Genomic DNA, 13151 nt, shown 5'->3' with positions numbered 1-13151 from the left:
GAGTGTCTCGAACAGACACGAATATAAAAAATAATCATAATAATTGGTTTGGAATGTTTGTTTGAAGCTCAATATAATTTAAGCAGAAAAAGGGATTCATCTCCGGAGTGCGAGTGGGCAGTGCATTAGGCGGTACTTGAGGAAAAAGAAGAAAAAACCAAATTCTGTTTTCTCTCTTTTAATCAGCGGTCTCCTCTGTTTCCTTCCAACGCAAAGAGGGAGCAAATTCGTCGCCTTATCCCCTTTCTGTATTTCCTCATTCGATTTCCGCCATGGGAGGAGGCAATGGTCAGAAGGCTAAGATGGCTCGTGAGAGAAACTTGGAGAAACAAAAAGGCGCCAAGGGTACTTTTTTCTTTATCCACCCCTTTTTTCTTCGTTTCACTAAACTTCTATTGCCCCCCTCGTTTACCCTTTTGAATTCTTCTCTTTTTCGTTGTTGATCTGATGTTTTGCAGGAAGCCAGCTTGATTCCAACAAAAAAGCTATGACTATTCAGGTACTTCCGTTGATTCCAGTGCTTATTGTTCTTTTCCCTTTTCTTTTCGTTTTCGGAATTGGATTGTCCACTTGATCTACTTCAATTTTATCCCTCATTGGGTTGTGACAGAAAAAGGGTTTATACATAATACTAATGGAAATTGACCCGCTAGCTCGTTTGATTTAAGCATTTTATTATTAGTCTTGTGGATGAAAATTAACAGTTGGGATAGAGTACATCATGATTGGGTTTTGGTTAACTAACAATTTTCCTCCTAGCAAACAAGGAACTACGTTGCGGCTGCCTGTAGATTTTTATATTTTTTTTAATTTTTGAGAAACAATTTCTTGGAGACCATGAAAATATGAAAGAAGAGGAAAGCCAACCCTCGGGTTCAAGGAGATTGCAAGAGTTTTCGACTGGCCAAAACACTGTTAATACTGTCATTGTGGAAAGGAGAAGTTTACACTATGAGAGAGCCAAAATGGATAAAGAAGTCTGTAAACGAATCAAAGGAGTTTGCTTTATATTTGAAGGTTCTATGATTTCTTTCAAGCCAAAGGGTCTGGAAAAGGCCTTTATTAGGTGTAGTTAGAGGACCTACTCTTTTTGAATGGATGGCTGCCATTATCATGGGAAGAAGGGTGCTTGTGTTTGGAGAGGGCCAGCTAGTAGATCTAATTGAGTGATCCCAGCATGGACCTTTTTTACCCTGAAAATTTATACCCCAATGTCTCTTACTCCAACTTGGGATGATTTATCATTGTAGTACGACTTTCAGAGGAGATATGTGCATCGACTCCTTTGGTAGTCATTCTTTCAGTCTAAATTATAGGGTTAATCTAAGACCTGGGACTGTAGGAATATAGGAAAACTTACACCGATCTTATATTTACTATCCAATTTCCACTCAACTGGTTCAGCTTTTTGTTCTCAATGTCCCAGCTTTATTTGTTGGTATCTTTGTGATCATCACCTGAGCATATTACAAGGGAAAATTCAATCATATAATATGTGGAAGTATAGACGAAGGGCCCGTTAAGTAACACTTTCGTTTCTCGTTTCTTTTTTTATTAATTCATGATTCTATTTTCCTCTTCTTTAATTGTTTCTTATTTCTGGTTTTTTGTTCTTTCTTTTTTACCTTAAACAAAAACATGATTGGTAGTGATTTCAATAAAATGAGAAACAAAGAACAGTTTCCTAAAGTTAATTAGAATATTAACTAATTACCCAACTAACCCCTTTTCTTCTTTCATCACTGTCTCACTGCATAGGAACAACATTGTAAACTTAAGTGGCTTCTTGAGGGGCATGAAATTACTCAGTTTTTCCACTGTATTATTGCTGCTTGCTAACGTAAAAGCTTGATATCTGACATTCTTTCCCAAGATTGAGTTAGTTTATTGTTAGCACTTGACATTGAGGTTGAATTTCTGTCGAGTTTATTCACTAAGGACAGTAATCAACGTTTCCTTCCCACTAATTTAGAGTGGAGTCCTATTGCCTCTGCGGCAAGTAATCTTGAATGACCCCTTACTAAAGAAGAGGTTTTTGCAGCTATCTCTCCTTGTTCTCCTTGGAGGATTATTTGTCAGACTATTGATATGGTGTTGGTCGTATTTGACATCGGCTTGGTGATGGCTCTACCAGATTTTCTTGGAACGATTCTTGGCTTAGTTGTGGTATTCTTTATTGTGTCTTCCCACAACTTTTTCGTCTTACTCTGTGTAGAGGTTATCGTGGCTAATGTGTGGATTCCATTTACAAATGCTTGGGATTTTCAATTATGTCGTAATCTTACTTACATAGTTGGGGATTTTGGAATGGACATTCTTATCTCAACATGTGTACTATCAGATTGCGATCTTTACTTGACTCCTGGATTTGGCCTATTGATTCCTCTTCGGTTTTTATTGCAAATCTCTTGTGACTGATTTGGGCACGGTAGACCCTTTTTGACAGATCTTTAGTTAGTTATTTGGAATGATGGTTAAGGATTAAAATCCGTCTCTAGGAGCTTAGACTAGGTGCCTTCAATAATGCTGATCATTTACATCTTCGAATATTGTATTTGTCTATTTCTTCTTGCTAGTATCTTTTCGAGACTCCTTTTCGTCTTTTTCATCCATAAAATAATTTTTAAAATAATGCACATCCTTGTCAATGTTTAAACATGAAATATTGTATAATGTAAGAAGTTGAATATGCATACTTTTGATTGTATCTCCAATCCCTTTAGGGCGTTGAATTAAGTGATGAAGTATGAAGTTAGTGAATCTATGTTTGTGGTGTAGAGTTGTGAAGATAGGGTTCCTTGATAAACGTACAAAAGAGAAAAAGTGGTTTCTCAATAAATGTGCAAAACATACTTATGAAGGTTGGGGCCAAACAACCTCTTAGTGATATTATAGGTCCGACTAGTAAATGGAGCATCTCACCAAAATACAACTTCCAAACGAAAAGTTTTATCTCAAAATCCTTTCCAGTTCCCATCTTCTCCCACCATTCTTTTGTACTTTTTACCGCTTTTGTCACACATTGGGGATTTTGCCCACCCCAAAGTCAGCTCCGGGCAAACAAAAGTTTGAAATTATAGTTACTTCTCAATTTTGGGGTTGATCTTCACTAGAAGATATCATACCTGTAAATATTTCAAGCCTTTGATTCAAGAACATCTTGTGGAAATCCACTTTAGTGGACTTTTTTATCGTGAATCTTTCTCTGATTTCACTTTTTAGTTTACATTTCAAAATTTGAACTTCAGGAACATCTCATGGGAATCCACTCTAGTGGATTTTTTCTCGCGAATCTTCTCTGATTTCACTTGTTGGGTTACACTTCAAATTTTGAACTTCATTTCATCCCGTCGATGTGTGCAATGATTTATATTTTTGCTTGTAATAACTGCCATCGCTTTTTTAATTTCGATTAAGACTACTTACTCAAGAAAAGTTTGAAAGTTTATGATTAGATAGTAGATTCCTTATTATGAACACTGATGAGCGAACTGATCTTTGGATTCTACAGTGCAAGGTGTGCATGCAAACATTCATGTGTACCACCTCAGAGGTGAAATGTAGGGAGCATGCTGAAGCAAAACACCCCAAATCTGATGTTTTCACCTGTTTCCCCCATCTTCAAAAGTGACAACTCTACATTGAAACTGAATGAGAGATGGGTTGTTTTCTTATTCAAGGTGTGTGTTTACAGAACATAATATATCAAATTTGTACTTGATCTGATACATTGTGACTTGCTATACTTCTGCATGCTACAATGTGTTACAGCCTGCTTAAAGCGATGTTTGCAAAACAGCTAAGTTTCTGTATGTCACAATTAACTTGGTTAGGTTTTCAAGTTCTATTAATGAAGTGGTGCGATGTGAATTATTAGGTCTGTTTGGAGTGTTGTTTTCTAAAAATTCAGTAAACACATATTTGGAATTTTTAAATGTTGTTTTCTTATTGCCTATAATCGCTCCTTTATGATAAATAATTGGAATTGTTTTTCCTTCTCATGTTATGAGATTGTGAACGGTTAACCTTTCAAGATATTGAAATAGATTGATTGTAGAATAATTGCTGATGCCTAATAAGCTGTGGTTGCAAATGTTAGTTTTGACAGTGTTTGTGAGTAACAAATATGTTTTATTATTCGGTAGAAGATAGAACGAAAAAAATTTACCGTAACTTCAAGAATTATGGCTTAATTATGTGTTAAATTACAAGCTTAGTTTTGAACTGGTGGCCTTGAACTTTGAATGTTTTGTCAATGAGACGTTTATCACATTTGATATATATATGTCTCACATTTGATATCTATACACATTCATTCATGGTGGTGTGGGATACCCACCCCATCCCTAGTTTGGAGACCCAGTTTCACCATCTCCATCTCCGATCAAATTGGGGATTCTCCATCCTGATCGAGACTGGAACCCGGGGATTTGACTACGTAGGAAACGTTGCCAACCATAGAAGTGTATTTAAATAATAAACTATAAACTTTAAGCATGTAAATTAATTTTGATTAGTAATGGAATAATAGATGATAGTGACAACTGAAAATTGACTATAAATTGAATATACCATCTATAAAGTCTAAGCTAATGGCTTATGAGTTACTAGGGCTAACGTTAGCATATATATATATATATTTTGCTTGGAACAATATTACTCCCAAGTTGTATATGGTCAAAATTTCTAACATTACTGAAAGAATGTTGACTTCAATGATTCTAATGCAAGGATACCTTGGATCAAGCATATTGTATCATAGTGAGGATATACTTTGAAGAATGTAGACTGTTGAAACTCCCTCTTCATACATTAAGCAGCAAGCCTGTCTTCATAAACTTAGGCATCATCATTAGTTGATCTTTTAGGAATGTAAGAGTTTAAATTTGTTAAGGGATTACCATCATTATCAATATTTTGACAACTTATCCACAATATTCAACAGTATCTTAACATTTTTGTAAAGTTATCGAAGATATATCCATAAAATGATATTTTGACGATATTAGTAATACATTGCAAATGTTTAAGAAAAAAATGTCACCTTCCAACTTCTCTAGAGCGTCCACAATTTCAATTATATATACATCAATCTTTTCATCGTTGAGTCAATTAAACTTATTTTGTGTCTCAAATACAATCTAAAAATTTAAGGTACATTTGACTAGTGAAAATTAATAAATATAGAGTTGAAAAGTTTGTGTTCGGATAAATAGTAAAAATAAAAATGCAATATTAACTAAATAATTCTTAAAAAGAATAATAAATTGACAACAAATTTGTAATGGAAGGTAAATATATCAATGCAAAGATTCAATATAACCAAAGCAAAAAAAGTTATTAACAAAATTCATACTCTTTCGATGTATAAAAACTCAAAACACTTCCAATTGTAGAAAGAAACGTAAGAGATAGAAAAATAAAAAATGTGTTTGCCAAATTTCAATTTCATAACAACTGACCGACAAGTCGAGAAAGAAAACCATCAAGTCGACGTGTCGACTTCTCTTAAAACGTGGCACAAAATCAGTGGCTTATAAAACAAACGCGTCGCCTTCCCAAATTAACTGAAGAAAACCCTTTTCTTTCTCAAAATCCACACCCACTCGCAGTTTCCAAATTGAACTTAACACTCTCCCTTTGCCTAAAAGTTTTACTCACAATAAAGAATAAGCCCTAAAAATTAAACAATAAATGTTTTTTGTGTGGACACGATGGCGAGTATCGTTAAAATCATACTCGAGCAGGTGGGAAAAGAAAAGATTTCTTATTGGTAGAGTTGTAATATAAAAGCCTCGTGTCTCGTGATGAATGTGACCGAAAAGGCGCAAAATTTTCTCTGTTTCTTCTTTTGTTTCGCTTCAAATTTCAAACCCCACTTCCCATTTTTACCCGTAAACCCTAAAAAGATGATCGGCGCCTTGCGGAGAAGCTCTGGGATTTCTGGGTTGTTACATTTTCGCCATTTTTCTCACTTGAAAGGTTCTAAGGCGGCTTTTGAAGCTACTGCGATCGTGAGGAAGCAAAATCAACCAATTCGGCCGTACTTCCGTTTGCCGGACTCTTTCAGGAAGGCGAAGGAGGTTGGTGTTTTTTCGTCGGGGCAGCACTCGTCTGCTTCATCGTTTTTTTCGATTGTGAAGGTTGAGTTTCTTGAATGGTATTTGGCGATGATCAAATGTCGTCCTGTTCTTACTAAGAGTATCACTTCTGCGATTATTTACACGGCTGCTGATTTGTCGTCTCAGGTGAATAGTTTTGGAGCTTGCAACTGGTTGTTTTGAGTTTGATGTTTTGAAATGGAATCTCATGGATTTGTTGATGTGATGTTTTGTTTCTACTTAGCTTGTTTGGGAAGGAAAGTTTCTTGGATGAGATGTTTTCTCTTTAATTTGATTGTTCTTGATGGTATACTTGTTTTTGGATTTTCGCGGGAGGGGGTTGATGTTTATCTCTAATGGGGGTCCACATTTTGGGCGGTTGTAAATAGAAATTTCTTTGAAGAGTTTTATTTTCTCCATTTCTTTCTTTCTCCATTTTGTTCATCATTGCGATTTTTGTTCTTGTTTACTAATCAAACCTCTCCTTCATTAAAGATTCTTCTTTTACAATGGTGATCTGATTTAGGAATCAAATTTTCTTTCAGACCATTTCTCTGTCATCGTCAGAGTCATATGATTTAATTCGAACGGTACGGATGGCTGGATATGGTATGCTGGTTCTTGGGCCATCTCTCCATTACTGGTTCAACTTAATGTCAAAACTCTTCCCTCAGAAAGATCTATTCTCCACCTTCAAGAAAATGGCCATGGGCCAAGGTCTCTTTGGCCCTTTCATGACAGCCATTTTCTTCTCCTTAAATGCATTTCTCCAAGGTATACACTCTTTTTCACAACCTGCGTCAGTTCTTAAAACTTGAAATGACTGAGGATGGTTTGGTTTCATTGAGCATAGGTGAAAGTGGTGCTGAAATTATTGCCCGATTGAAACGAGACTTGCTTCCTACAATGCTTAATGGCGTTATGTACTGGCCAGTTTGCGATTTCATCACGTTTAGATTTGTCCCTGTTCATCTTCAAGTATATTCTGTTCTTTATTGATCTGATTTTCTCATATCTTCTTCTCTGGCTGTGGTTTTGACTGGTGTTTTTGTGTTCTTGTTTGGTTGTGCAGGCGTTGGTGAGCAATTCTTTTTCGTATGTGTGGACAGTTTACATGACATATATGGCGAGCCTCGAGAAAGCTGTCTCGTGATTTGATCATTTTATCTGAAGGGTTAAGTTCAGACAGGATCTTGATGACAGTCCCTTTTCCAATTTTCTAGGATGAAGAAACAAGTGGTTTTTGAAGCGGAAGTTGCTTAGCTTTTTAGGAAGAAGGGAGAGAGAGATTCTTTTCTAGTTAATATAATTGTAAACTTTTTTATGAGTAAAGAGATGTATGAATTGAAGAACCTTTTGGGAATCTCAATTAGCATTTGCTTGGTATATAATATTTGTAGAAAGTGAAAATTCTATTTCTATCTAATTTGTTTTTACTTCGCAATTTAGAATCTGCTTGACCGTTGACATAATTGGGTTGTTTTCAATCACATTGCAAACGAACTTGTCTCTCTCATTTCGCATTGTTTTTGTTGATTATGAATTTATGAGCTATGGGCTCCACATTTCATTACATCTACTTCTCAGATTATATTACATTTTCTCCAAGGAGATTGGAAAGAAGAGTGAAAAGAGGATCCGATCGTCACGCAGGCGCAAGTGAAGTTGTATGCCTTTATTAGACCATAAACATATTCCTCAAGACAAATGATCATTAGAGCCTTTTATCTACATGTAACCTAATCAACTTGATTTAAGGCTCATAATGGATCTGAAAACCTATCCTCACAAGAATCGCAAAAATTAGCAAGGGACTTTGAAAGACACAGAACCCGACAAATTATTCACAATATATGATCGATCACCTTTTGACTATATATTCAGACCCTACTATACTTTTTCTGATGTGAGATTTGGTCAGCTCACTCTTCAGAAGCTCGTAAACTGATTTTCTCGAGTTGCATCGTCCACTCTCTCCCAAGTACTTGAGGATTCAGTTGCATTGCAACACGGAAGTCCAACAAGGATCCGTTATTTAATTGTTGAGCTCGATGCCGATGTTGTTCCTGGAATGTGATTCTTGAGCCAGTTATTGGTTGATTGCCTGTAAATTTCAGTCGCTCACACCTTGACCGAGAGAAATTCAAACATGGCTCGATTAACCTCTTTAAATAAACATCCAATGCATTGTTAAGAAGGTTTACACCATCTACAGATATATCAATCTGCTCCGTTTCCAACTTCTTCCTTAAATGAGTTCTCAGCAACCTCGTGTCTGGTAACTCGCCAACATCTTGGCATGTTGTTACATGGTAATTACTTCCAACGGGAACATTGGAGAGAGTCTTACCGGAACCAATGAAGTTCATCGAGATACCAAGCGGAGCAGTAACTGGGCTTCTGCTTTGAACTCCTGGACTTCCAGCCACCTGCTCAACCTCTTCTCCGTCTTCTACAGACGCCATTTCGACGGGAGGACGGCTGCCAAGAGAATGTAACTCTGTGGCACTTTGCTGTTCTTGTGCCTTAGAAGCAAATTCTTCAAGTGCCATATTCTGTGGCTTCCCACATGGTCCCAAAGGACTTGGACGATCTCGAATCTTACGGTCTCTACTAACCGGCGACCTACCCTTTCGAGGAGAAGAAAGGAATGCATCCCCATGAAGTGATTGAAGACAACTCCTTTGATATCCATTCACAACCTTTACACTGAGATTGCCTCCAACTTTCCTTGTACTGCTAAGAACAGGGGGAGTTTTAGCCACACAAGCATTTTGAAGAATCGCTCTAATAAGCCGATTATGAAGAGGTATAATTTCCCTCCCAATAATCTGAATACAAAACTTGTCGAATTCCCTTTTGTTGGTCTTTAAACTTAACAATTTCTTGAGCTGATCAAAGTATTTATCTGATCTCTGATGCCCAAGCTTTCGATATATCATCGCTTTCAGCTCGGAAGTGTCTATACGAGAAGTGTCTTTCCTGGGAAGCATTTTCAGAGCCGCAATTCCAGCAATGGCTGAATTTGAGACAAAGCCCTCAGGAATCCTCCACCAACAAAACAGATAAACTGAGAAAACCGCAGAATAAATCTTTGATCAGAAAGCCAGAAACCCTAATTTTCACAGCTTAGCTTAAGTATTCAAAACAATATTGACATCCCAATATCTGACTGAAGCATTTGAATACCAATTGTAGAAGTTTGGGAATCAGAAGGAAGAAACCCCAAAGTAAAGAACAGCTGGAAACAAACAAAACAATTTTTTTTTAAAAAATGGATTGCAGCCAAATCGTAAGGCAACAAGAGTTGGGTTTTTGAATCATTGTACAAACAAAATGAAAAAAAAAAAAAAAGTAAAACCCCAAAAGAAATGAAGGATAAAAAGCATTGAAATCAAAGTTGAAAATTGGAAGATGGAAGTGAAAACCCTAATCATTAGTAAGGGGAATCATAGAATTCGAATTCAGATACTTACAAAAGAATTGAAATGAAATTGCGCCGTCTTGTGAATGAAGAATCGTAAAATTAAGATGATTTTGTGTAAATTGTTTAATGGGTTTGGATTGGAATTTTTGGGTGATTCGGAGATTGGAGACCAAAAGCAAAAACAGCGACCTTCCGACGGGGTGTTCTTGCGATTGTGTCTGTCTTCCGCCAATCGTATCGTTATTCAATTACGCACGTGCGCCCTTTTCCTTTCTTTCTATTTTCTTTTTTTTTTTTTTTTATTTACAACCCAAAGTCTACAAATGTATTTTATTTTCTTTCTCTTATATATTTATTTATTTATGTATTATGATATAATTTATAAATATTTTAATTTATTTTACTATTTTTAAAAATATTATTTTTCTTACAATATTTTCTCTCATTTATTTAACTAATATTAAAAAGGAAAAAGAAACAAAGCATAACACAACTTTTTATTATTAATATATTTATGGATTTAACTACAAAAGATCGAAGGTTATTTTATTTTGAAATATGAAAGTTTAAAACGTTTAAATATTGATATAATTTTTGAACGATTGATTACTTACGAACGCCCTTTGCTTTTGGAAGCATCGGATAACATCCACACTGCTTCCCTTTCCCGCCCTGATTCCAAGCATGTCTGAGAATCCCATCCAATCTCTCTTTCAAATTGCTCAAAAGATTTCTACTTCCATTGAAACCCATCTCTCCAATCTTCTCTCCCATTCGACCCCTCATTCACGCTCCAACCATAAGCCTCTTTCTTCTCCATTTTCGTCTTCCTATGCAACTCCCTCCTATCCTGACACAACTTCTATGCAATCTATTGACGTAATCCATACGGTATTTTTTTTGTTTTCTTTTCATTCATTTTCCTTCTGTATTCTGCTATTGGATTTCAATCTTAAAGTGGTGTTGTCTTCGTGGATTTACTTGATGCCCTGTAAGTGTTTGATTAAAGTTCTGATAGAGAAAAGACAATTATCTTTTCATTTCCCCTCTCCAGGTTGTTGTCCATCTTGTTTATAAATCCTTTAGGTCATCTGGGATTTCGTGTTTTTAGTTTTACTTGGTATCTTCTTAAGATTTTATTCTAGGTTGAGAAACGAGTTTCTTGAAATGAGTTAGAGAATGCTTTGTAAAGATTGTGATTTATTTCCCACAATCATGACTTTGTAGGTATCATTTTTCAATGTAATATAAAAGTGGAGTTTTGGATACAATAATGTCGTTAGAGAAGCTGATTCTTCGTGTTACTCACTATCGAAAAACTTTTAAACTCGCTCCAGTTGCAATTAATTGGTTAAATTCTTCTCTGTTTAATGCGTATACAGCAGAATTTGAAATTCTCTCCTTGATATGGTTTTGATTTGACACTTTATATTGAGGAAAGCCTGCTGCACCTGTAACTAAGGAAGTACTTGGAAGGGCTACCTGGACTTTTCTTCACATCCTTGCTGCTCAGGTTTTCTCAACTATGTTATCTTCTTAATTTTGTATTCAATCACTTGCCTCTTAAATTTCTCTCTCTCTATTATTTATTTACATGTGTATAAATATTGATATATATAATTATTATGGAAAAGAGCAAAGATAATTTTGGAAATTAGTGAGATACTTCGCCCCTTTATGTTGTGTTTTCTAAGAGAACTCTGTAACTCTTCATTTTCTTCAGACTCTTCTCTGAACTCTGAAGTTGTTTACGTAGTCTCCTTGGCTTTCTGTCCCCCCTCCATAAATGTTAATTCTATCTCTAATGTGAAGAAACAAACTTTTACCCCGTTCAAGTATCAAGAGAAAACATCTTTTGAACACTTTCCCCTTCTTCTGACTGTAGACAATCAGGACCTCTTTTCTTTCAACTTTTGAATCATGTAGCTAATGTAAAGCATCTTTTGTATTACCCTTGAATAGGCCCTTTTGGATATCTTTAGATATTTCATAAATTTATGAAATTTTTTCTTATTAAAAAAAATCTAGAGAAAATAATTCAATATAAATTATTCCATGTCTTTCACTTGAATCTATGGGACTGTTGACCTTTAATTTTTTCCAGTACCCAGATCACCCAACGAGGCAGCAGAAGAAAGATGTAAAAGAATTGGTAGGGTACCCTTTTAATACCATGTGTAGGTCTCTTATCCCACTCCATAATCCCTTTCAGAGATATGGAATTTGATTTTGAAAGCTTTGATCAATTTGTCTCTAACCGAGGGAAACTGATCGTTGAGCTTATGATAAGGCATGGACAATGACTGCATGGAATAAGTTGTGTTTTGTGTGCAGATGGCAATATTATCTCGCATGTACCCTTGTGGAGAATGTGCCGACCACTTCAAAGAAGTTCTAAGGTACATCATTTATCCTCTCCTTACACAGTGTGTTAGTTATTTGTTTACTGATACAGCCTGGCAGCCCTTGCCTTGCCCTTGTGAGTGTAGCTTGGAACCTTAGCTTTGTTAGATGTTCATGTTTGATTTGTACTTGCTAGACACCCTGGTATTTGTCAATTGCTAAAATTTGAATGAATATCTTTTATAATTTCTTAAGAAAATAGTAAGGAAAAACAATACATTTTTAATGTAAAATATCAACTTTGGTTGTAGAATATCATTTTATGGGATTACAAGATGTCTTCTACTCGTATGTATTATGCTTAAGTTGGCGTTGTAAAGTAGCATTACACCTTTTTTTTTTTGTTGATTGTATGACAGGGCAAACCCCGTAGAGACTGGATCTCATGCTGATTTCTCCCGATGGCTATGCCGTGTACATAACGTTGTCAACAGAAGGTTATGCCACAAATTTTGCATTCACTTTAACGATTCAATATCTGATCATTTATTTTCAATTATATAATTTATGTTTAACTCCTAGTTTTCACTTAGTTGACTTACAAGAGACTTTCCATTTCTCCTTTATTTTTCATTAATGAACTACTGTTGCAGTAGAGTTGAAGTTTACACATTGTCTAGTCTGTTTGAACCAATTAAACGGGTGTGTTTTATATCGTGTTAATCTGATTAGCCGCTTTTCAATGATTACCACTGCAGTCTTGGAAAACCAATATTCCCGTGTGAACGTGTCGATGCAAGATGGGGCAAATTGGAGTGTGAGCAACGCGCCTGCGACGTGCTCGGAAGCTTGCCAAATTTTGGGGAAGAAGATAGACATTGATACTAGCTATAGCACGTTGAGGTCTACATTTACAATGTAATTACACTTGCAAATACGTTTACTCGTGGTACATAAATATCATAACCTAAATCATATAATCATTTTGCTGAGTCAATGGAGAAGATATCTAGTTCATAATTATCTTCTTTTTCTAATTTTTCTTACATTCATGATAACTAAAGTGAAGCATTCAATTTATTCTTGAAATGTTTTAGTTCTGGCTCAATGAAATAGCATTAATGATAAGATGGAGAACTTCTTTAAACTTTTTGATAGTTTTAGTTATATTAGAATCTCCACGAGGTTATATATAAAGCCTTTTATAATTCTATTTGTAAGCATATAGGACTTGTGATGAATGAAATTTGAAATCTCATGTTGAGTCTTTTTCCTTAGAA

General features: G+C 35.6%; 4 protein-coding genes across 5 annotated transcripts; 3 read left to right on the top strand and 1 right to left on the bottom strand.

Moving 5' to 3' along the window:
- The first annotated feature begins 78 nt into the window (after positions 1-78).
- Positions 79-3953, top strand: LOC101211625 (uncharacterized protein At2g23090). Its single transcript, XM_004152224.3, has 3 exons — positions 79-345; positions 459-499; positions 3512-3953. Exons 1-3 carry the CDS (start codon positions 273-275, stop codon positions 3629-3631), a joined length of 234 nt encoding a protein of 77 aa, XP_004152272.1. The 5' UTR covers positions 79-272; the 3' UTR covers positions 3632-3953.
- Positions 3954-5794: 1841 nt separating this feature from the next.
- On the top strand, positions 5795-7545 carry LOC101210878 (PXMP2/4 family protein 4). Its single transcript, XM_004152221.3, has 4 exons — positions 5795-6248; positions 6647-6875; positions 6955-7079; positions 7174-7545. Exons 1-4 carry the CDS (start codon positions 5808-5810, stop codon positions 7252-7254), a joined length of 876 nt encoding a protein of 291 aa, XP_004152269.2. The 5' UTR covers positions 5795-5807; the 3' UTR covers positions 7255-7545.
- Positions 7546-7746: 201 nt separating this feature from the next.
- On the bottom strand, positions 7747-9788 carry LOC101211126. 2 transcript variants are annotated; one of them, XM_031884276.1, is made up of 2 exons: positions 9578-9788; positions 7747-9149 (listed from the first exon to the last, which is right to left on the bottom strand). In XM_031884276.1, exon 2 carries the CDS (start codon positions 9092-9094, stop codon positions 8024-8026), a length of 1071 nt encoding a protein of 356 aa, XP_031740136.1. In that variant the 5' UTR covers positions 9095-9149; positions 9578-9788; the 3' UTR covers positions 7747-8023. The 2 variants fall into 2 exon arrangements, with proteins under 2 accessions (XP_031740136.1, XP_004152270.1); XM_004152222.3 differs by having other exon boundaries at positions 7747-9171; positions 9578-9787.
- Positions 9789-10116: 328 nt separating this feature from the next.
- LOC101217237 (FAD-linked sulfhydryl oxidase ERV1) lies at positions 10117-12894 on the top strand. Its single transcript, XM_011654616.2, has 6 exons — positions 10117-10419; positions 10970-11041; positions 11633-11680; positions 11863-11927; positions 12291-12368; positions 12630-12894. The coding sequence occupies exons 1-6, from the start codon at positions 10213-10215 to the stop codon at positions 12751-12753; spliced, it is 594 nt and encodes a 197-aa protein (XP_011652918.1). The 5' UTR covers positions 10117-10212; the 3' UTR covers positions 12754-12894.
- Positions 12895-13151: the final 257 nt, after the last annotated feature.

The sequence above is a fragment of the Cucumis sativus genome, chromosome 4 (genome assembly GCF_000004075.3).
Source record: "Cucumis sativus cultivar 9930 chromosome 4, Cucumber_9930_V3, whole genome shotgun sequence".
NCBI lineage: Eukaryota > Viridiplantae > Streptophyta > Magnoliopsida > Cucurbitales > Cucurbitaceae > Cucumis > Cucumis sativus.
This window is presented reverse-complemented; position numbering and strand designations above follow the sequence as displayed.

Excerpts from the sequence above, each read along its gene's own strand:
- LOC101211625 (XM_004152224.3), top strand. The coding sequence starts at position 273 with ATGGGAGGAGGCAATGGTCAGAAGGCTAAGATGGCTCGTGAGAGAAAC. Across the intron at positions 346-458 it reads GAAACAAAAAGGCGCCAAGG|GAAGCCAGCTTGATTCCAAC; the intron begins GTACTTTTTTCT and ends GATGTTTTGCAG. Across the intron at positions 500-3,511 it reads AAAAAGCTATGACTATTCAG|TGCAAGGTGTGCATGCAAAC; the intron begins GTACTTCCGTTG and ends TGGATTCTACAG.
- LOC101210878 (XM_004152221.3), top strand. The coding sequence starts at position 5,808 with ATGAATGTGACCGAAAAGGCGCAAAATTTTCTCTGTTTCTTCTTTTGT. Across the intron at positions 6,249-6,646 it reads CTGCTGATTTGTCGTCTCAG|ACCATTTCTCTGTCATCGTC; the intron begins GTGAATAGTTTT and ends ATTTTCTTTCAG. Across the intron at positions 7,080-7,173 it reads TTGTCCCTGTTCATCTTCAA|GCGTTGGTGAGCAATTCTTT; the intron begins GTATATTCTGTT and ends TTGGTTGTGCAG.
- LOC101211126 (XM_031884276.1), bottom strand. The coding sequence starts at position 9,094 with ATGCTTCCCAGGAAAGACACTTCTCGTATAGACACTTCCGAGCTGAAA.
- LOC101217237 (XM_011654616.2), top strand. The coding sequence starts at position 10,213 with ATGTCTGAGAATCCCATCCAATCTCTCTTTCAAATTGCTCAAAAGATT. Across the intron at positions 10,420-10,969 it reads CTATTGACGTAATCCATACG|CCTGCTGCACCTGTAACTAA; the intron begins GTATTTTTTTTG and ends TATTGAGGAAAG. Across the intron at positions 11,681-11,862 it reads AGAAAGATGTAAAAGAATTG|ATGGCAATATTATCTCGCAT; the intron begins GTAGGGTACCCT and ends TTTTGTGTGCAG.